The 23,867-nt window shown below is 40.9% G+C and overlaps 1 protein-coding gene across 3 annotated transcripts in view; it reads right to left on the minus strand.

Annotated features, from left to right (window-relative positions):
- Positions 1-805: 805 nt before the first annotated feature.
- Positions 806-23,867, minus strand: part of LOC104643370 (homer protein homolog 1) — a 125,580-nt gene continuing 102,518 nt past the window's right edge. For 2 of the 3 annotated variants that reach the window (XM_075739050.1, XM_075739049.1), the window contains 4 exons: positions 10,157-10,267; positions 8,394-8,474; positions 5,979-6,074; positions 806-2,558 (listed from right to left, as the gene is read on the minus strand). In XM_075739050.1, the coding sequence (XP_075595165.1) occupies positions 2,370-2,558; positions 5,979-6,074; positions 8,394-8,474; positions 10,157-10,267 (477 nt within the window). In that variant the 3' untranslated portion in view covers positions 806-2,369. The remainder of the gene's footprint in view (positions 2,559-5,978; positions 6,075-8,393; positions 8,475-10,156; positions 10,268-23,867) is intronic. The other variant, XM_075739051.1, reaches the window with a different exon arrangement.

Genomic DNA, 23,867 nt, shown 5'->3' on the forward strand with positions numbered 1-23,867 from the left:
AAATATTAAAAATGTGCACATCTAAATTTTTCCATGTTCTGTATATACATATGTGTGTACTTATACATAGAAATACTCATGTACCACACATATTCACAAAATTTAAGTGGAAATATTTCTGTCCACTAGTTTCCCACATGTAAATGACATCATATCTTTAAAAATGTCAATAATAATATCATTAAAAATAATATTACATTTATTCCATCATCAACTTTCTGTGGTTTTATTCTTCCTTCATCATTATGTCCACTGAGCATTAACAGGACAGATTCTCCTTGCACTTCCACAGACGTTATGCCAACTGAATGTTGCTGACATCACATCAAGAATACATCTGGTTTACAGCAGTGCAAGTGACAAGAGAATTGGGATCAAACATCCCCAGGTAAATTAAAAACTGGTCATATCCGCTCATCTGGACCCAATGAAGATATACACACCACCATCTAAAATCCACCGAATGAAAAACATGTTGCTCACCACAAAGTTTTCAACCAGTAGCACGCTGAACCAAGCTCCCCCTCACCCCTTTAATAAATAAAATAGTTGAGAAAATACCCTAAAATATGGAGAAAACTTAAACATTGTGTACATTACATACAGTATAATACATGACGGTTTAGCATTTGACCTAAACCATTTTCCTGACTAGTCAGAGGACACTTGATAAATTACTGATAAAGAAAAAAACCCAACAGTATTTTAGAAAAAAAGCATGTATTTCTAATATAAATGAGAATCTGTGTGTATTATATGGTATATACACACAGTACACACATAAAAACAAACTTATATTTTCTAGTTTTGAATAGCAGTCTCTAAGTGAAGAAAATTGTGTTGTACAAATTTAATAAGCAGTTAGATTTCATGTTTAACATTCAAATTAATTTGGGAAGCAAACAAAGGTCAGTGTATCTTTTGCACTTTGACTTTGAAGTCTGACACTCATTCATATGTTTTAAAAAAGCCCTCTTCAACATTACAAGCAATTTATGGCAAGAATGTACTTTGATGCAAGACACATGATACTTGGCTTACCTTTTCAAAGAGTGTGGTTTTTTTTTTAAATAAGTATTATATAAAGAAATGCATGTTTGTCAAAAGTCTGTTAAAATTACATCAAAACAACTTTAAAACCTGCTCACTGAGGATAACTGAATTAGATTTCCTGTTTTTAAACATTTAGTTAACAGTGCAGTTTCAATAAAGATGTGATATGAAGATCCATAAAAGAGTAAATGTCTCCATTTCAATTTGTTATGACAACAAAACTTCTAGAAACAGCTTTCTTGGCTGGACAAGTTCAGTGTACGAATAATCCCTTGCAATAGTTCTATGCCCTTAATGCAATCTCTAGTAAACAATGCTCCTCATAAGCCATTATTCACAAAACCTGAAATTCATGTGACATTCTGAAAATGTCTCCTGCGGAACAAGTTAACAGTTAATTGAACATAGATGGTCAATATTATGTATCATGGCCAGAAAAACAACTGGATATTTCTTGTTATCTGTGCATGTCAAATTTTACATTTAAAATTCTCTGGAGGTTTTTTGCCTTTTTTTTTTTTTTCCTGGGGGACTCACCTGCCATCATTGGTTGGCTTCAAAATATAGTTAAGTGGAAGATAGTATCTCACTGTAATTATATGAAAAAGTAAACCTTACATTGGACAATATTGTAGAACACCAGAGTAAGTGCCATAAAGAAATATGGTACCTTCCAGTATATATATATAAAAAAAAACAAAACAAAAAACCAAGCCAACCAATCAACTAACTGAAAAAACCCAAAAGGAAGAACTTTATACAAGCTGTTATAGTAACTTTGTTTCAATTAAAGATGCAGTTCTCTCTCACTCCTGGCAAGAATAAATTGGTAACAACACTGCTGCTCCACAGTGGAAAGTATCCTGAGAAATTATTGAGAACAACAAAATACAGGGCTGTCATCACTAAGTTCTTGCGCAAAACACAGCAATTAAATATCTTAAATAAAACAGCAGATAACCTATATTGTATCTATCACAAAAAAGGGATGTGACCCAGGACACTGCTAATTCTTCCATCACTGATAATTAGAAAAGGATTGCATTCAATTACTGTTAATATCTTTCAAGTTATCTATGGCCAATAATGTACAAGGAGGTAATTTGTAATCCAAGTTTGTTTGTTTGCTGTTTTTTTTCTTCAACAAGCTACAAGCTGAGTTCTAAATTTTACATTGAAATATGACTCAAATTTAAAACAAGCCCTCTCAGAGGAGCATTTTCAAATTTTGTGCAACTTTGATGCAGAGCCCAACACAGTCCTATGAAGAGAGACAGTGCATCTTTAAGCTGATTGGCACTGAAATCCCATTTTCTTTAGCTGCATTCTATTAACTTGGCCAAGTTATCTCGTAACTCTGTTAGTTCAAATATTTTTCCATCAAGAATTTCTAAAAGTGTCTTCAAGTTATTGCGAAAAGCTTCTTCCTCATTCTGACTTTTCTCCAGACGTTGCTCTAGATCAGACAGCTGGTCTTCCAGGTCTTTGTTTCTATTTTCTATTTCCTTCAGAGAAAATACATAACATGTTAATGTGTTGTCTGAAAACAGAAAGCAGTTTAACCTCCTGCTGGTGTTTGTGTGCTATTTTTGTCAACTGGTTTTTGGAACAATTTTTGACCCTTTACAGTTTCCACTAAGCCAAAATCAGAACCCAAATTGTTATTAGAATTGCAAGTGTTCTATATTTCCTCCATTTTTTTCAGTAATTCATCTGAAGGACAGAAACTTTTGGCCAAGGATAAAATTTAGTCAGTGGACAATGGATGTGATATTCAGGTAAATTATCACTTCTATCATTCAGAAATATGCCACCTACTGAAAACAGCTTCTCAAAGATTTACTTAAGTTCAAGTATTCCCTTATTTAGACTGAATTGCTCAAGTACGCAGTCCCCATTAAATGGTCTCATATAGAAGCTCATCCAGAATACTGCTTTACGGATGGAGGAGTACTACCTTACTCCTGTCCCACATTATAGGCCTTTTCACCCTGAAAATTAAGACAGAAACATAAACTAGCAGTACTGATGTCAAGGTGAAATCGTTTGTAACACATTTAAACCAGCAAGTGCAAGCTGAATGTCTAGTCTTATACTGTGCCCCAGAGCTCCCATCTGCAAGCTCTGCAGTAGTGCAGCTGTGGGAGCAGGGAAAGCACGCGAGCCACCAGTGCTGGACAGACAAACTGTTCCCATACAGTGGGTGGAAAGGTGAAGCAGCAGCACATTACACATAGCTGAGGGGCTCTGACCCTGAGCAAGCTCAGCTCTCGTTCACCAGGAAGAGATGCCCCCTCATGCCAGTCAGCGGGAGGGGAGCGCTGTCTGCTGGGACCCCTCACAGCTCTGGCTTGCATGTGACGGGAGTAAGGTCACAGCTGCTCTGCACTGTGCAAATCAAATGCCCTCTTTTATCAAATTACTAATGTAATTAGTCACGTGGGTCTGGAATAGCATATTGTTATTTGTCTCATTCATTGCACATCTCATAAATTCATGTTGAATTTCATAATTTCACTTTCAAAGGTAGTACAGGGACAGTGTAATTAGTACACCATACACTCTGCACAGCTGTTCTCTGGAAAAGTGCATAGTGAATTCATATTTATGTACATTAACATTGTTTAAACACTGCTTACCTTTACAGTGGCTTTGTGTCACAAAGCTTTAATGGGCCTACTCTGAATTTTTACAACTAGTTTCACACAGCCATAGGGTGGGCGATTTGGCAGCAGTCATTCCTCCCAGCAAGAGCTTTCTTTCTGCACTCCCACTCTTCCACTGTTTTTGTTACAATTCTTCTGCCTCTCTCAAAGCTAATGAATACATTCATGTTTACATTGGAGAGATCTCAGCTAACCATAAGAAACAACCTGAGCCATACAGAATATGTATTTAGGCAGTCAAGAGTAACAGATATAAAAAGGCAGCTTTGTGTCAAAGTCTGTGGCCTTTCCATCTGTGAGGGGGTGTGATGGCAACGTCGATCAGCCACTGCAACCCTGGCCAGAGGAGGGATGGGATGATGTGGCCAGTGTCAGCTCCCAGCCTTTGCGGGGGGGGGAGAGCTCTGGGACCCCCAGCGGCAGTGCAGGTGGAGAAGGCAGAGCCTTGGGGACCTGATCTCATAGCTGTGGTTGCTTGTGCAGCCAAGGGTTACATCCAAGCTGAACTGGAATACCTCCCTTACTTCTGGTTTGTAAATGAGCAAGTTTAAAAATTACAGAGTTTTGGCCACTGGTCTTAAACAGCACAGATGAGAGCAGGAATTATCCCTTGCTGCCAAGACCAAGAGAAGAATTAGTTTAATCTGTTTAACACTGAATAATATAGTTGCCAAAGCATTAAAGGAAGCTAACTGAAAAGAGTATTTTTAGAAACAATATAAATTAAAATACATACATGTTTATGTAAGGATTAACTACCCCATCGTTGCTATAAATGAACAAGCTAACTGATTATAATCCAGTCCATACACTCTGTAGACTCTCCTTCATTGACTCTACTCCTGCACTCCAAACAGTACTGACAAGTCAGTCAAGTGTAATGACTGCATGGGTTCAAGACCCTCTGAGGCTGAGTGACTGCAGTACAGGAAGAAAAGGGAAATTCAGGGTCCTCTTAGCTCTGCAGGAATGGCACAGTCCTTTCTTTAGCTCACACAAAACCAATTGCTGTTTTTCCATGTTTGCTCACTCTTCCTGCTTCTCCTGTCACTGCTCCTCTTATACTCACCAAATGTGTGTGCTCTAGGAAGTCTCCTTGCCACTGCTCTTACCTGAGTGATAATTTCTGCAGGTAGGCAAGCCAGTGATGAAAGGGATCACTTTGGAAGAAATCCATGGATATGTATATGGTTTCATTTCATGACATCTGGGCCTGAAGAGCAGCCCATTGGCCTGTATCTAGCACTGAACATCATCTTTCAGGCCCTCCTCAGATGCTCTTAAACTGAGGAATTGTTCTGCTGTGAGCTGTTAGGTGGGAGCACCCAGGTAAAACCAAAAGCTTTATGTTAGATGTAGGAACTTATATCCATATTCAGAATAAGGTGTTTCCCTTTAACTCTCTATTGCTAGTGCTTGCCCTGTATCTCTTCAAACCAGAAGAGTTCCCTTCTTTTGTTTAAACTTCCAGTTTGTGTACTTTATTTATATTCCATTCTTGATATCTCTTTCCTAAACCATATACATTTAGCTTGCCCAAACACTTCCTCAGATATACTTTCTCCCTTACTTCCTTCTGTTTTATTTTCCCTAACCTGTGCTTAACATATTTAATGACTTATGGGAAGTAGAACTAACTGAAATATGCCATGAGCTGTTGTTTTTAATTTCTGGAAGACACTTCTTCCCATTTGATCCTTACATATATTTACCCTAGATTAGTATTACTGATTTTTGCAATAGTATCGCATTACAAGTTCATGTCCAGCTCATGTGCAGCTTCTTATTACAAGTCAGTGTACCTCAAAACTGTTGCTTCTTGATGGGAAGAAATGGAGAGGTGTCCATGTGATATAATCTATTCCCCTAGTTGTGTCATTTAATTTTATTTGCAATTAATTTCATCTAACAATAAACTAACTTTTCTGATACATTCAGGCCCTTTACAAGGTTTATTTTACACTATTTTTTTCAAGCTTTTTTACAGTGGACACAATCATTTGTCACATTTTGTTTTAGAAAATAAATAAAATATTAACAAGTTATGTTTGTTGTTCGCACTGTATTAATCTTTTGTGGAATTCGGTGCAAGGATCCAAATAAAATATTCAAACCATATGCAACAGCTATATTTAGGAATCAGTCACAGTAATAAAGATATCCTGACTTACTGTGAGAGTCACACTGATCATGACTCATTGATAGGTCTTCTCTACATTGCTAATAAAATTATTAAGTAACAAAGGCCCCGATACTTACCCTTCCCATTGATAACATATTGCTCTTCACTGGAATTTGCCAATGATGAATTTCTAATTCATTCTCTGATATGAGTGTGTTGGAAATGTAATCCACCTTGAAATAATAATTTTTTTGCATAGAGTTTTTCATACAGGCTATATTCCAAAATATTTGAGAGTTACGTAATCCATTTGCAAATACAAGAAGGAAAAGATAAAGCAGAAGAAAAAAGAGCGAGACGAATAGATACAGACCCTGGAGACAATCACCCTGAAAACAGATGATGAGTCAACTAAGTGAACAGATGTGAGATGGAGCTACAGAAGAAAACATCAAAGAAGGAAGATTATAGCAAAGCAAAGATTCAAGATCTTTTAGACCAGCTGCATCAGGTTAGTAATAAGCTTTAAGCTAAAGAAAGGCAACTTTTAACTTGGATCCTAAGACAACTTTAAATTTATTTGAATAGAATCATATAGAACCATTTTCAGAAACTGCCTACAACGTGACATATGGAAATATATACATAATATATCCATTTGTTTACTAAAGACATAAATATACCAAAAGGAAGCTACTGAGTTTATAAAGTATAATTTTTAAGAAAACCTTAGCATTTTCTAATTGAAAAACATTTCATCTCTTACTAGTCTCACATAATTCTAAGGATAGCTAGTTCTTGGCTGATTATTACTTTTCATGTGATCTTACACTGAAATTATTGCATATGCTACTGCTAGAACAATTTACAACTTTCATTATAATCTTCCTTTTGAGTGTCTCAGATAAGTTCCTTTTCAGCTGAAAACTCCCGTGCTTAGTCTAAAATCAGCAACAATTTTTTGAATAGTGGAATAGGCAAGCTCAGGTGTATTTAAAACAGTTGTCCTGGTTTCAGATGAGATAGAGTTAATTTTCTTTCTAGTAGCTGGTATAGTACTGTGCTTTGGATTTGGGATGAAAATAATGTTGATGTTTTTAGTAGTCAAGGACTTTTCAGCTTTTCATACTGGCCTGCCAACGAGAAGGCAGGGGGCGCCCAAGAAGCTGGGAGGGGACACAGCCAGGACAGCTGACCCAAACTGACCAAAGGGATATTCCATACCATATGACATCATGTTCCGTATATAACTGGGGGGTGGGCTGGGAGGCTCGAGAACTAGCTGAGTATCAGCTTCGGGTGGTGAGCAATTGTGCTGTGCATCACTTGTTTTGTATATTCTTTTATCATTATCATCATTATTATTGTTATTGTTGTTATTATTGTCTTCCTTTTCTGTCCTGTTAAACTGTCTATCTCAACCCACAAGTTTTACCTTTTTTTTTTCCCTTTTCGATTCTCTATCCCATCCCACTGCAGGGGAAGTGAGTGAATGGCTGTGTGGTTGTTTTAGCTGCCTGCCGGATTAAATCACCAGTCTTTAAAGAAACACTGTAATAACATACTTTTTTCCAAATAATTTGACTTAAGAATGGGGAAAAATGATTAAACTAATTTTGTTCTTATATGGTTTATTCTGTAGGTTAAAATGAGATTCAAGGAAGTTCCAGTTCATGTAATGCATTTCAAAGAATATCTGCTTAACAATTTTTAAGCTGTGAATAGTCTGACAGGGCTTGTTTTTAGAGTAATTTAGATTACGCCACAGAACAGCAAGGGTCACCTTTGAGCACTTGGGATTTGGAGCTATTTAATGCCTAAGTTTCCAGTCCTATCAAAACTCTGAAGTCTGAATTCAGAGTTTAAACCCAACTAAGCTTTGGGTCAGCCTCACTCAGAAGACAGGTTTCACAAGGGAGGCATGTCTGTGCTGGCTGGTCAACCCAGCAACAGGACAGGAGCTCAGATGTAGCAAGTGAGGGTAGACTGAGGGCATACTGCTTCCAGTAGGCTGAAGTATCTGGCTTTACCCACAGTAAAGAAACAACCCAGAAAAAACAATAAAACCACAATGATTCTAATTCCAAGAAAATGTCAGAATGTTCTTGAAGTCTATACTACACAAGAATGCTTTAACCTTTACTTTCTCAAGGCACATTTAAAAGTTGAATACAAACTCATCCCAACATGATGATACACAGCCTGACAGTTCAGTGGCACACAAGACCTATGGGAATAAACTGCAGTGAAAATGAGACCAACATTGCCTAGAACATGTATCAATGAAGCACATCTGCTAGCCCAAGTGTATTCTGTGGACTTGTAAATGAAATTTGGGTCTGTACCCTCAGGAAAAAATAATGACTTACAGCCAGTAGAACTTTTGGTACAAATTCCCAAGAAGCATCCCGACCCACCACTTCGCAACACAGCGTAACTTACATATTTATCTGGCACCTTCACTGAATATAGCACAAGTGTCTGATGTGAACTGCTCACTCGATGATCATTTTTCCCTTCTGTCTAAATTAAGATGATGTACTATAGCTCACCTGTAACTTATGGGTCAAAGAATCCCTCTGTGCCTGGAGCTCTCTGGCACTGTTGATTTCTTGTTTCAATCTTTCTATTTCCTAAGGGAAAAGAAACAACCTCACTAGCAACACGTTACCTGGCTTGGCCTCAGTGCAGGTAAGCTGGCTCCTGCTTCTTCTCCTGAGCAAGCCATTGCAATGATATTAAAACTTGCAGTTAGCTACTATCCATCATAGCACATGAAGTTTAATCCCTGCTCCCAATATTCCTGAATCACAGTCCCAAAACAGCAATTCTATTGTGAATAAACAAAAATACAGATAAGTATTTTCTTTGCTATAAAAGTCCAAGCCTTTATCTCCCACACAAAAGATCTGAAGGAATATTTTCCTAGAAAATTAAGAGTCCTTGTAATTAGAGAAACAATTTTATACTTGGAATTCTATTATAATCTATCCTCCATTTTTTCAAGAGAAAAATCCAATTTTCATCCCTGAGCTGCTTAATATGTCACTAGCAGCAAGGCTGAGCATCAAAAAATTACCTGCTTTGATCATTGATTTCTGTAAAAAGAGATTCTAAAAGAAATGGCATCTTTAATTTAGCAAGAAGAAAGTAATAAGGTATAAAAATAACAAATATAGATAAAATAATGTATGGAAGAGAAATCTTTTTTTAGCTTACTTTCAGGAGACAATAGAAACAGTTAATGATACTAAAAGGTATCAAACTTGAAACTAATAAATATTTTTCCCCAGAAAGGCATAGTCACCTCCCAGAACTCCTTTCACAAAGATCTTTTTGCATCCAACAGCTCAGCATAATTCAAAAGCACATGGGCACCAAAATGGGAAACATTACCAACCTGAGGCTAATCTCTTAAGTATGAGGGAGTTTGGAAAAGGCTTTGTTGCATTTGGGGAGGATATGCTGTAACTACTGTGCCTCTCGTGCATCCTCCTTGGAAACACCTAACAACAGCCTCACTGGAGGCAAGACCCTGCAAGATACACTGTTCCTCCGAACATGCACACCAGTGCCCACTGTGTCTGTCACAGAGGGCTCAAGGGATCTGGTCTTACATGGGGCAATCCTTCATATGTGACTCTTTCGTCCTCCTTTTTCCCATCCATAAAGGGGCAAATCTTGATCATTCTGCAGCACAAATCTGCTTTTCTCTAGGACTCATGCCAGTGCAGGTGTTACTCCAATTCCTTCTGTTTTCCTGCTGCTGGTCCAGCCCAAGGCAGATGGCACGATAAATATCACCAAGTTAGAGGTTGGGGGTTTGGCATGCATTTAAGGAAAGGGCTGATCTTAGGGATCATAAAAGTCAGCTATACTAACATAGCCTGAAAAACAGATTGGCCTGAAAAAGACATTGATCTATTACTTGCTCCAAACCCTACTCTCCAGAAAAAGGAAAGCGTGCTTACAACTGCTTCGCTTAGTGAATTTGGACTGCATCAGTGTGATGACTGCTCTGTAGAAACTACATATGCCTCAATGCAGACTTACTTTTGCAAAGAGAGATGCTCGGTAAAAGCAAACATGAAAAAATTATACTTTTTTTTTGTTGTTCAAATACCCAGCTCTATATTGGACTGATGTAATTATATACACAGAAAAATATTAATCATTTCAAAAAAGCTGAAAAATGGATTTTACTTCATAACATCTATAGGAATTAATACAGTATTTACCAGCCATCACAAGTTTAATATTGAAAGTCTTTAGAAATGACGTAACAGAAAAGTCAAGAATAAATGTTAGCAAATACCTCTTCTTTTTTCTTCAGCGTAGACTCTAACTCCTGTATTGTCTGGTTTAATTCTGTTTTATGTGTGTGGACTGTATTAGCTTGACTGCTCATACACTCTAGCTCAGTCACCTATTGAAATAAGTAGAAGCAACACATACAGAATTAATTACAACAAATTCAAGGTACTATTACTTCTTTGCATAAATAGCTGCATTTGAAATATACCCTTAGTTCTGTGTGACTTACGTTGATTAAAATGGTGAAGTGAACATAAAATTCCTTTAAAATTTGTTTTGCATAAAATGGTTGCTATGGCTTCTAATGTTTACTGTAATATCTTGGAAACAATAAATTTAGTATGTTGCAGGCTGAAAAAATATTAATTAAAAGTTTTACTTACTAATTATTGAAAATTTTATGAAAGAAGCTGAATTGCCATTTCAGAAAAAGTAATGTCTAGATGATTAAACACAGATCTGTTTGTCTAACTAACCTCTCCATCTGACACTTTTTAATGTTGCACTATCTTAATCAACTAAGCCACAATGCTCACCTACTTCCTAGCAAGCCAATTAACATTTCACAGCCTCAATTTCTGACTCAGCATCAACAATGTAATAGCAGACACTGAGCCACCAATGTACAGCTGCCAACTTCTTACTTGCTCTACTTTTGGATCTAATTTCTCAGTCACAAAGCCAACAGCTAATGGCACAATTTGGATTTGTACAGTTCCTCTTTATTAGCAGGTAGCAAATACATGCCTGCGTCGATGTCTGCACTAAAACCTTTTTCTTTAGTAACAAACTGTTGAAATATTAAAAATACAATAATTCATTTTTTTCCAGGAGATATGCACCTGTCAATCTTAGTATATAGTCTTCAACAGAGCTGCATCATCTACCTACAGTAACTAACAAATCTGGCCCCAAAACTCCTTTGAACAAAATACATTTCTGTGCTACCCAGTTCTGCAATGAAAACCTTAAGGTCTCCATTTATCTTTCTCAGAGAAGTAGCCCCTAGACAGAGGGCATGTATTCTCTGGGACAATTTTATTTCTTAGATAAAAGAACATCTTGAGGAATCAAGGTTGGTGCCTTCCAGCACCGATGTAGTCTAGCTAGTGAAGCCACTGTGATGCCAGTAATTTCAGACTCTGAACTGTTAATAGGCTCAAAAGGTAGATTACTGAATGCAGGGAGAAGTCAAAGCAAAGCCATGATGAAATACAAAAAAATTAAAATAAAATCCCTATGAGCTTCTCCTTTCTGAGTCACAGAGCATGAACTTCCCCTCTGTAACAGCTATGAGAAGTCTAGTTTCTTCTACTGGAAAACTATGATTAGACATTTTTGCACATCAGGCTTATAAATGAAGAGAAATTGAGATTACAGCAAATTCTTGGGAGGGGTAAGGGGAATGAGGGATGAGGACATAGCTTGGTAACACAATACCCCACTCCTCACCCCCAAGAACTATCTTATTGGCTGGAATTGTCCTAAAAGAAATATCGGTGCTTGTGGCAAAAAAGTAATAGCAGTTTACTCAGTTTTATATGCCACTGAGCATTATGACTGAAGTCTTGGATAATTTTTTCAATTTGCTTCAGTTACACAAAAATATATCTATTTAGATGATTTGTGACTGCTACCAATTGTGACTATTACAGTATTCACCAATATAATTACACAAAAACCAAACAAGTTCAATTGACACACCGACTGGGATAATCCTATATCTAAACAGTGTCTGAACTAACATCTAAATACATCAAGAATCAGAGGCACAGAATAACTTAGGCTGGAAGGGGACCCTGGTGGTCATATGGTCAAGGTCCCCTGCTCAAAATAGGGCTAATTTTGAAGTCATGTTTGGTTGCTCAGGGTCTTGTCCAGTCAAGAACCCTTCACCATCTAGCAGAGCTGCCACAGTTGTACGTAGATTCCTGTATTTCTGCCACCACGGCTTTATGCAGAGCTCTAGGTCATTCCTAGAACTGGAATTTCCATTTCTGGAACTGTCAAATTCACCCACCTTGCTTACCTTCATCCCTTCTGAAGTTCAACTTGTTAAACATTTCCATGCTTTTCTGCTGAACCGAGTCTTGAATTGGAGATGGAAGCCTCCGTGAACCCAGGGCTAGGGTTGTTATGGGAACCCAGAGTCAGACTCTCTCCTACTCATTGCTAAAGACTGGAAACATTGCATGGTAGCCTCCAAGAAGGTCAATCTCTCTTTTAAAGCTGTTGCACTCAGAAATACCTGCTGGCTCTTAATAAGTACTGGCACAGTGAATACTCATTTACACAAAGTGGAAGAGCCTCAGCAAGAGAGACAGGAGAAAACCCAGTCCCTGAACCACCTCTGTCCTAGTGCTTAGTGCCCTAGAAGCAGGTGCAAAGGTGTCTTATCCTGTGACTAAGGAAGGGCTTGGACACCACTGCTCTCCACATGGTTTCCTCTGGGCTGGTACACATGGTGAGGATGCACATGTTGGTGCAAGCCTGGAGTCCAAGGAGGCTGGTGAATTGAACTGGGGTGGATGAAATGTTATGGCTCTTGGCTGCATGTATTGCTGCTGGCTGAAAACACCTCCCACTATAGCCCTGTCAGCTGTGTGGCTCACATGAACACTCTCCAGTGCACTCCGGTCCATACTAAGTCCAGACACCAATTGAAATTGCTTAAGCAAATACAGCTAATTTTGCTCGAGCATAGTAGGGAGTTCTCTCACAAACCTTCTCGCCAACAGAGGCAACCACCGTCAGAAGGGCAATTAATTACCCCACACCAAAGGGGCTGTAATGTCTTACTCTGGTCCAGCTTTTCTCTGGGAAAATGTCAATCTCTTACTGCTTATGCATGAAAATAATGCATTGTTCAACTGTTTTGTTCACTGTTTGTTGAAAAATCAGTAACATGGAAAAAAAGAACAAATTCAATTAAAAAAAAGGTTTACTTTAATCACAGTCATATTTAAATGCCTATTACTACAGAGATCTGAAAAGATGTTAAATATCTTCATGATGTGCTCTTCCTGAATGTATCTATAAAAAAGAAAATTGTATTGTGACCCTTTCAAAAAATCTGTAGAGTAAGATGGGCTGGAAAATGATGCGATATAAAGAATATGCAATTGAAAACAGAAGCAACAAAAGATAAAGCCCTAGGAAAATCTGGATAACATTTACTTGCTCTATTTCCTTGTTTCAAATTGAATTTATTTTTCTCATGACCAGTGGTCCAAAAGTCATTAAAAATAACTGTTTATACATTACACACAGAAGAGGGCATAAAAGGAAGCTAAAGTGCTTTAGTCTGACCCTCCCACATACTCTTCAGGGACATCTCATTCAGCGTTTCATGTTTAAGAGCAAGGCTCAATCATTCAAGTCTTTGCACAGTAACACTAAGCAATGTACCTGTGATTAAGCCTTTTTTCCAGTACAGAATTCAGACTGAAAAAAAAGTCTTTAAACAATAACTGATTAAACAAGGTTCATCTATTGTGCTATCGTAAGACTGCACTGACTTGCATATCTGAAAAAAGTTGATACAGTGGCTTTGTATTTGAGACTAAAAAAGAAAAAAATATTGTTCTTAGACTCTGCTTCATTATTTTGCATTTATTATCCAGGTAAGGATTGCACATAGGGAAAAAATTCTGAAATGGCTTTTTAGTGACTATTTAATGAGCTAACTGTTCCAGAATATGGCCATTATTATACTTAACTGCATATTTCGGTGAGAAATATGTCAGTTGAAATAAGACAGCAAGACAACTTGTTCTGGCAGAGCCTAGAACTTGTCAGCAGAGGCCATTTGAGAGTTTTCTGGCAATTTTGATCTAGGGTCAACAGTCTATAAATAGAGGAGGATACCAGGCAATAGTTTTCATTGCAGCAGACAGCTAGCACACGCTGGGCTGCTGGAAAGACTGGAGGAGTGAGGCTTTGGGCCATGTAACACAACGAGGAGTTACCAACTTGATGTGAGCTGAAGACAGTGACTGCTCAAAGCTTCAGAAGACTGAAGAATCTCTCAAAGAAAACAAACCAAATCAAAGCACAAAGAAACCAAGAGAGGAGATGGTACCAAATCTCAACACAGACAACTGCTTCATGAGTGAAGACAGAGGCAAAGAAGTGGGAATGACAGAAATATTTCGAGTGGTAACCTTCCCCAAGCAATTATTGATGTAATGAATCTGAGCTATGTTTGCTGCAGGTTGATCCATTTTTTCAAACCACTTTCTTGAGATAAATTTGTACACTTCTGATCTCAAACAACAATAGTTTTTATTCAGCATCTTAAATTCAGTGTCAGCAGATCATGAAATTCCTTCTAAATTTCATACAGAAATTACTTCAACTACTACAGAAATGCACAGACAGACAGATAAGAATATATTTTCAGTGTAGCTGTAGCCTATTTTATGGGTATACCTGACACTATTAACTTGTTCCCTAAAGATAATTTTATCCCTTATATTTACTGTGGAACACAATATCCAAGGTCTACTAACCCAGGCTACAGTGCAGAACAGGCAGAGTGCTCGCATGCAAGAATGAATTTAAGTATTATGTATTTTTAGCTGGTTGAGTTACATCCCTAAAGGGATAACTGTGACTGTGATAATATTATTACATCAATAATTCAAGATGAACCTCCTACAAAGAAGAAAAGAGCTATTTGCTTTCCACGATGAGAAGAGAAATGATGTTGCATGGCTCAGCAAAACTAAGAATAACTGCATAAAGTTTCACATTATGCAGAAGAAGCTTCTCAGTTCTTCATGCTGGACAGTAAGATGCAAGACAGCATGCAAACAAGCTAATCATAAAAATAATTCTAGCATAGCTTTCAAGAATAAAAACTCTGGAAAGATTTTTGGTGCTAAGAAATGTGAAAATGTAGAAAACAAGGAAAAATGCTTTTCAAGATTCCTGCTGAAAGAACAAAAAGTGCACCATAGTATTATTCATATACATCACTTCTGACAGCAAATTAATTACTGTAGTTTTCCAAGATTTACACATAGATAAAATAATAACCTGAGGGGAGGGGGAGTTTTGTGCATTGCCAACAATATAGTACTTTTTGCAACTGAGAAAACAAAGATTTTGCTGAAAAGGACACATTTTTCTCTGTGGGCACTGATGCCTCAAGCCATGGAAATATCAAAATGTTTTCCACAGTTATTCATTCCTACAGAGATGAAAGAGGAATAATCCATCATCTGCTTGATTTTTGTGAAGAAAGTAATGAAACTGCAATAGGAATATTTGAAAATATAAGCGGTGTACTAAAATTGATGCTTTGTGCTTCAACCATGCATTATTATGTGGAATTGATAATGCTAATATTAACTTCAGGCGACACCCCTTTCTCTGCAATCTAATTAGCAAATTTTTTTTCCAACTATCTGTTTAGTTCATGAAATACATGCAATAGCAAACATGGTACAGATATGTCATCCTTTAATCCTGAGGATTTAACTCCAGTATCTTCCTCATTCTACAATGGACTTTTGGAATTATAGGATATATTTTATTCTACAAAGCTTTGACTACATAAAAACGTTGTGGCATGTTTGTGTATGGTTTTTATAACTTGCAGATAAAAGGATCTTAAATAATTTCTTAGTTTTTTTAGAAAGATGATGAAGATGGAGATGAAGGACTCTTCAGTGAAAACATTTTTTTCCTTTCCCAGAGTGACAGGAGTTTGTTTGGTTATTTTTATTTCTTCTCCAAATTATAATCTTGTATATGACACTTTTGTATCACCCCACATTCAGTGAAAGTGAATTCCCAAAAAAAAAACCCCACTGAAATAGTCTTGGGTCCTAAATGCAAATCTGCTCTAAAAACAAATCAAGGCAAATAAATAGAAAAAAACAGAAAGAACTTGCCTTCAATTCAATATCCATAAAAAAAAAGTTGAGTTCACATTTTGATATCACAAAACAAAACTACCGTAAACTGATTCACTTGCTCTGTCTGAAAAGGCACCATATTTTTAGTAAACTGTAAGTATTAACTATGGGTTGAATCTTGAAAAAGGCTGGATGTGGATTATTTATATTAGAAATCATGCATAGAAAGGGAGCTGACAGTACATGCTGGATTTCAGAAATCCTGCCCTAGGAAATCATAGAATGATAGAATGGTTTGGGTTGGAAGGGACCTCAAAGATCATCTAGTTCCAACCCCCCTGCTATGGGCAGGGACACCCTCCACTAGACCACGTTGCCCAAAGCCTCATCCAACCTGGTCTTAAACACTTCCAGGGATGGGGCCTCCACAACCTCTCTGGGCAATCTGTTCCAGTGCCTCACCACCCTCACAGTAAAGAATTTCTTCCTAACGTCTAATCTAAATCGACCCTCCTTCAGCTTAAACCCATTACCCCTTGTCCTGTCACTACACTCCCTCATAAACAGTCCCTCACCAGTTTTCCTGTAGGCCCCCTTGAGGCACTGGAAGGCTCCAATTAGATCTCCCCAGAGCTTTCTCTTCTCCAGGCTGAACAACCCCAACTCTCTCAAGCCTGTCCTCATAGAAGAGGTGCTCCAGCCCTCTGATCAACTTCGTGGCCCTCCTCTGGACTCTCTCCAACAGCTCGATGTCTTTCTTGTACTGGGGCCCCCAGAGCTGGATGCAGTACTCCAGGTGGGGTCTCACATATTCTATACCATGTGACGTCATGCTCACCATAAAAGGGGGCTAGTCAGGGAGGGGCAGGTTTGGCATGGCTCCGGGGGGGACAGTCTGAGCGTGGGGTCTGTCATCTGATCGGTAAATTGCTTTCTGTTATCACCCATTGTGAATATCTGTTATCAGTGCTGTTGTTGGTTGTTTCCCTCTCCCTTGCTGTCCCAGTAAACTGCCCTTATCCCAACCCTCGAGGCTTTGCCATTGTTTTTCCGTTCTCCTCCCCATCCCGCCGGGGGCACAGGGTGAGTGAGCGGCTGCATGGTGCTCAGCTGCCAGCTGGGGCTAAACTGCGTCAGTCCTTTTTGGCACCCAACATGGGGCTCGAGGGGTTGTGATAATGACAAGTCTGACCCAAGTGTGTTAAAACAAAGTTGTTATAAGCATTTATAATGTTACTGAAACAGTCGCTGGTCATAATGATGTTCTGTTTGGTCCCATGGCTCTGGTTTGTAAACCCGTGTTTACTCTATGTAATCCCTGCGGCGCTGTTTATCATTTCTGGGAGAGGGGTTTGTGTTCTCATATTGTTGTATTGTGTGATAATGACTTATGATAAGATATCATTGACAGTCATGGGTCTGAGCTGGTATGTGTATGTAGCATTTCTGTCATGCCCGTACCTCTGTCAATATCTTTCAGGATTGATTAATAATTGGACCCAATCTATGGGGAAGACAGGGGGGGATACCTTCTCCCACTCTTTCACCTCCCCTTTTCCCTTTTGGTTGGTTACAACAATTTGTGAGAATTTTGAATATCCTTGGAATGTTCAGGCCAGTATATTCCTATTGCTAGGTCTCCTGCATGCTTTCCAAGTCCTGTTCAGGGTTAGCAAAAATTGTTTTCAGAATACCACCCAGGGATCTTCCCTGAGGCTGAATAGTCAGGGCTGGCATGGCATGTGGGAGAGTATGGGCGGGTATCTAGAGACCTTCTCACCCCCAATGGTTTGGAGCTTCATTCCCAAACAACTGCAAGACCCTGATAAAATGGTAGAATATTTGAAAGGGAAATGCTGTGGCTATTCCAAGGAGACACAACTTGCCACACTGTGCTGGGCCCTGGCCACGATCTACCAAACACTGCTCAATAGTAGACAGCACCATCAGGGAGAAGAGAGGGAGAACAGACCCACTGGCACTGCAGATACCCAAACCCCAGCAACAGGCACTGTAGCCGAGCCAAAAGACCAACCCATACCAGTATCAGTTGCCCCTATACACAAAAAGAAATACACAAGGAACTCAGTTCGCTTAGTGAAGGATGATGATGAACCGGGACCATCACGAGAACAGGAAGAAGAGCCAGAACCAGAGGTAATCACCCGATCCCTGTCCCTGAGTGAGCTGAGAGATATGCGGAAAGATTTCAGCTGCCTTCCAGGGGAGCACATCATTACCTGGCTGCTCTGCTGCTGGGATAACGGGGCCAGTAGCCTGGAAATGGAGGGCAGGGAGGCCAAGCAGCTGGGATCCATGTTTAGGGAAGGGGGCATTGACAAGGCAATTGGGAAGAAAGCGCAGGCCCTCAGCCTCTGGAGGCGACTCCTGTCGAGTGTGAGGGAAAGGTATCCCTTCAGCGAGGATGATGTATGCCGGCCAGGAAAGTGGACCACTATGGAGAGAGGTATCCAGTACCTGAGGGAATTAGCTGTGCGGGAGATGGTTTATTATGACCCAGACAATGTGCAGTTGCCCACAGATCCTGATGAAGTCCAATGTACCCACAGACTCCGATGAAGTCCAATGTACCAGACCCATGTGGCAGAAGTTTGTATGGAGCGCACCATCATCATACGCCAACTCACTGGCAGTAATGGACTGGAAAAATGAAGAGGCACCCACAGTGGGTGAAGTGGCTGGCCGACTCCGGCAATATGAAATCTTGCTTCCTCCCTCGTCTTGGCTGTGGAGAAACTGTCCCGGTAGCCATCAACCTATAAAGGGGTGGAACCCATCTGTATTTCTGGTGTGACAGGGGGATCCCAACAGTTGACTCTGCTGGAGGCTGAAGTAAGTCTAACTGCGAATGAGTGGGAAAAGCACCCCATTGTGACTAGGCCAGAGGCTCCGTGCATCCTGGGCATAGACTACCTCCGGAAAGGGTATTTCAAAGATCCAAAAGGCTACTGGTGGGCTTTTGGAATAGCTGCCTTGGAAGCTGAGGAAATTGAACCATTGTCTACTCTGCCCGTTCTCTCGGAGGACCCTTCTGTTGTGGGGTTGCTGAGGGTTGAAGAGCAACACGTGCCAATCCCTACCACAACCATGCACTGCTGTCAATACCGCACCAACAGAGACTCCCTGCTTCCCATTCCTAAGCTGATTCGTCAACTGGAAGGTCAGGGAGTGATCAGCAGAACCCACTCACCCTTTAACAGTCCCATATGGCCAGTGAGGAAGTCCAATGGCGAGTGGAGGCTGACTGTAGACTATTGTGGCCTGAATGAAGTCACGCTGCTAATGAGCGCTGCCATGCCAGACATGCTAGAACTTCAGTATGAACTGGAGTCAAAGGCAGCCAAATGGTATGCCACAATTGATATCGCTAATGCATTTTTCTCAGTCCCTATGGCAGCAGAGTGCAGGCCACAGTTTGCCTTCACTTGGAGGGGCGTCCAGTACACCTGGAACCGACTGCCCCAGGGGTGGAAACACAGCCCCACCATTTGCCATGGACTGATCCAGACTGCACTGGAAAAGGGTGAAGCCCCAGAGCACCTGCAATACATTGATGACATCATTGTATGGGGCAACTCAGCAGAGGAAGTTTCTGAGAAAGGGAAGAAAATAATCCAAATCCTGCTGCAGGCTGGCTTCGCCATAAAACAAAGTAAGGTCAAGGGACCTGCGCAGCATATCCAGTTTTTAGGAATAAGATGGGATGATGGGCATCGTCACTTCCCAGTGGATGCAATCAACAAAATAGCAGCCATGTCCCCACCAACCAACAAAAAGAAAACACAGGCTTTCTTAGGTGTTGTGGGTTTCTGGCAAGTGCACATTCCAAATTAGTCTGATAATAAGCCCTCTCTACCACATAACCTGGAAGAAGAATGATTTCAAAAGGGGCCCTGAACAACAACAAGCTTTTGAAGAAATTAGACAAGAAATAGTTCATGTCATACCTCTTGGGCCAGTCTGGGCAGGACCAGATGTGAAAAATGTGCTCTACACCTTGGCTAGGGAGAACGGCCCTACCTGGAGTCTCTGGCAGAAAGCACCAGGGGAGATTCGAGGTCGACCCCTGGGGTTTTGGATACAGAGGATCCGAGGCCCGGTACACTCCAACTGCAAAAAGAGATATTGGCAGCATATGAAGGGGTTCAAGCTGCTTCAGAAGTGATTGGTACTGAAGCACAGCTCCTCTTGGCACCCTGACTGCCAGTGCTGGGCTGAATGCTCCAAGAGAGGGCCCCTTCTACACATCATGCAACCGATGCTACGTGGAGTAAGGGGGTTGCACTGATTACACAGCAGGCTCAAATAGGAAACCCCAATCGCCCTGGAATTCTGGAAGTGATCACAGACTGGCCAGAAGGGAAAGATTTTGGAATGTCGCCAGAGGAGGAGGTGACACATGCTGAAGAGGCCCCACTGTATAATAAACTAACAGAAGATGAGAAGCAATGTGCCCTCTTCACTGATGGGTCCTGTCACATCGTGGGAAATCATCGAAGGCGGAAGGCTGCTGTATGGAGTCCTGCATGATGAGTTGCAGAAGCTGCTGAAGGAGAAAGTGAATGGAGCCAGTTTGCAGAGGTGAAAGCCATCCAGCTGGCTTTAGATATTGCTGAAAGAGAAAAGTGGCTGATGCTCTACCTCTATACTGAGTCATGGATGGTGGCCAATGCCCTGTGGGTGTGGTTACAGCAGTGGAAGCGGAGCAACTGGCAGCTCAGAGGCAAACCCATCTGGGCTGCCCCATTGTGGCAAGATATTGCTGCCTGGCTAGAGAAGCTGGTTGTAAAGGTACGTCATGTAGATGCCCATGTACCCAAGAGTCGGGCCACTGAGGAACATCAAAACAACCAGCAGGTGGATCAGGCTGCCAAGATTGAAGTGGCTCAAGTGGATTTGGACTGGCAATGTAAGGGTGAATTATTTATAGCTCGATGGGCCCATGACACCTCAGGCCATCAAGGAAGAGATGCAACATAGAGATGGGCTCGTGATCGAGGGGTGGACTTGAGCATGGATGCCATCTCACAGATTATCCATCAATGCGAAACATGTGCTGCAGTCAAGCAAGCCAAACAGGTAAATCCTCTGTGGTATGGAGGCCGATGGTTGAAATATAAATATGGGGAAGCATGGCAAATCGACTACATCACGCTCCCACAAACTCGCCAAGGCAAGTGTTACGTTCTTACAATGGTGGAAGCAACCACTGGGTGGCTGGAAACATACCCTGTGCCCCATGCCACTGCCCAGAACACTATCCTGGGTCTTGAAAAGCAAGTCCTGTGGCGACATGGCACCCCAGAGAGAATTGAGTCAGACAACGGGACTCATTTTCGGAACAACCTCATAGACACCTGGGCCAAAGAGCATGGCATTGAGTGGGTGTATCACATCCCCTACCATGCACCAGCCTCTGGGAAAATTGCACGATACCATGGACTGCTAAAAACTACACTGAGAGCAATGTGTGGTGGGACCTTCAAACATTGATACACACATTTAGCAAAGGCCACCTGGTTAGTTAACACTAGGGGATCTGCCAATCAAGCTGGCCCTGCCCAGTCAAAATTTCCATGCCCAGTAGAAGGGGATAAAGTTCTTGTAGTGTGCATGAAAAATATGTTGGGGAAGACATTTTGGGTTATCCCTGCTTCAGGCAAAGGCAAGCCCATCTGCGGGATTGCTTTTGCTCAGGGACCAGGGTGCACTTGGTGGGTGATGAGAAAAGATGGGGAAGTCCGGTGTGTACCCCAAGGGGATTTGATTCTGGGTGAAAATAGCCCATAAATTAAATTGTATGATGTTAATAGCGATATACTGTATCAATGGTATGACCATAAGAATCACCCACAACTAATGAAGGATGGTCTTTGAAACTGAACAAAGTGCCACGATGATGGAATTAGAACTGACTTCAGCAAGTGGTGCCCAGCTACTTCATCGAAAATCACGTCTTTGACATCCAGAGTGCAAGCTTGGACCATGCCAGATACACCAGCCATGAAACTCCGGATGCAGTGTGCAACAATCCAGCAGCATGCACCATTGCTCCCGCCCTGAGAGACTGTAATGGCAGATGGAACCCAAAACCATGGACTAAATGAACTTGACGGACATTTTACAACGATGGCCCATAGAGTAAGGGAATGATATCTGTGAATAATCTGGGCATGACGTAGATGGTATAGAATAAGGGGTGGATAATGTCCTGGTTCTGGCTAGGATAGAGTTAATTTTCTCAAGGAGCCAGGACAGGTGACCCAAGCTGGCCAGGTGGATATTCCATACCATGTGATGTCATGCTCACCATAAAAGAGGGCTAGTGGGGCAGGGGTGGGTTCTGTGTGGCTCCGGGATGGTCTGAGCATCTGGTTGGTCATCGGATTGGTAAATTGCTGTTATCACCCATTGTGAATATTCTGTTATCAGTACTGTTGCTGATTGTTTCCCTCTCCCTTGCTGTCCCAGTAAACTGTCCTTATCCCAACCCACGAGGCTTTGCCTTTGTCTTTCCCATTCTCCTCCCCATCCTGCTGGGGGAGGGGTGAGCTATTAAAAAAAAAGCTATTCAAGGTGTGTTGGAGTGCTCCCCAATCCCATGTAAGGGAAATCCTTGTTGTTAAACTACTTCTGAGCAGATGAGAGGAGAGAAGGTTGAGAGCTCTAAGTTAAGTTCTTGACTGGACATCACATCTTCCCATAATTATCTCTTTGTATTTGAGGGAAAAATCCATACACTCCTTTAGTAGACTTTTGAAAAATATAATGTCTGACAAAATACCAAAGTACACTATTTCTGACTTAAGATCACAATATATCAGAAGAGAGCAAAAACTTTAATTTATTGAGACCTTTGCACTCAGCTACACTGAATGTGTACTCTATTTCTTCTCACCTCTAGGCATTATTAATGCAGTGAACACATGGGAGAAGGAAGATAAAGGCCTCAGAGAAAGCAAATAAAGGTAGATTAATATGAAAAACTGAAATGATAGAGATGAGGAAATCTACTTAATCAGAAATGACAAATAATAAATGAAATTAATTTTTAATAATGCAATCAAAATATGAGGGGGCATTTTAGCTTTGTTTCTGTATTTTAAAAAGTGTAAATAATGTGATACACAGAAAAGCTATTTCAGTCAAATTTGAAAACAAGTATAGAATGAAAAATATTGGGTTTAAAATAATGTAAAACAAATTAAAAAGCAATGTTTACATGAAATACTGCACAAGCTGAAAGTTTATCATGGTTGTGTTGGGTTTGCGTAGCAAGGTTTTGGTAGTGGGGGGGCTACAGGGTGGCTTCTGTGAGAAGCTGCTAGAAGCTTCCCCTGTGTCTGATAGAGCCAATGCCAGCCGGCTCCAAGACAGACCCGCCGCTGGCCAAGGCCAAGCCAATCAGCGCCTCTGTGATAACATATTTAAGAAGGGAAAAAAAACAACCAGTTAGAGAGAGCTTTTGCAGCCAGAGAGAGGAGTGAGAAGATGTAAGAAACTCTGCAGACACCAAGGTCAGTGCAGAAGGAGGGGGAGGAGGTGCTCCAGGCACCGGAGCAGAGATCCCCCTGCAGCCTGTGGAGGGAGGATGAGGGGGTGTAGAGATTCCACCTATAGCCCATGGAGGACCCCATGCCGGAGCAGGTGGAGGCACCTGAAGGAGGCCGTGACCCCGTGGGAAGCCCGCGCTGGAGCAAGCTCCTAGCAGGACCTGTGGACCCGTGGAGAGAAGAGCCCACGCATGAGCAGGTTTGCTGGCAGGACTTGTGACCCCGTGGGGGACCCACGCTGGAGCAGTCTGCTCCTGAAGGTCTGCACCCCATG

Source organism: Balearica regulorum, chromosome W (assembly GCF_011004875.1).
Source record: "Balearica regulorum gibbericeps isolate bBalReg1 chromosome W, bBalReg1.pri, whole genome shotgun sequence".
Taxonomy (NCBI): domain Eukaryota; kingdom Metazoa; phylum Chordata; class Aves; order Gruiformes; family Gruidae; genus Balearica; species Balearica regulorum.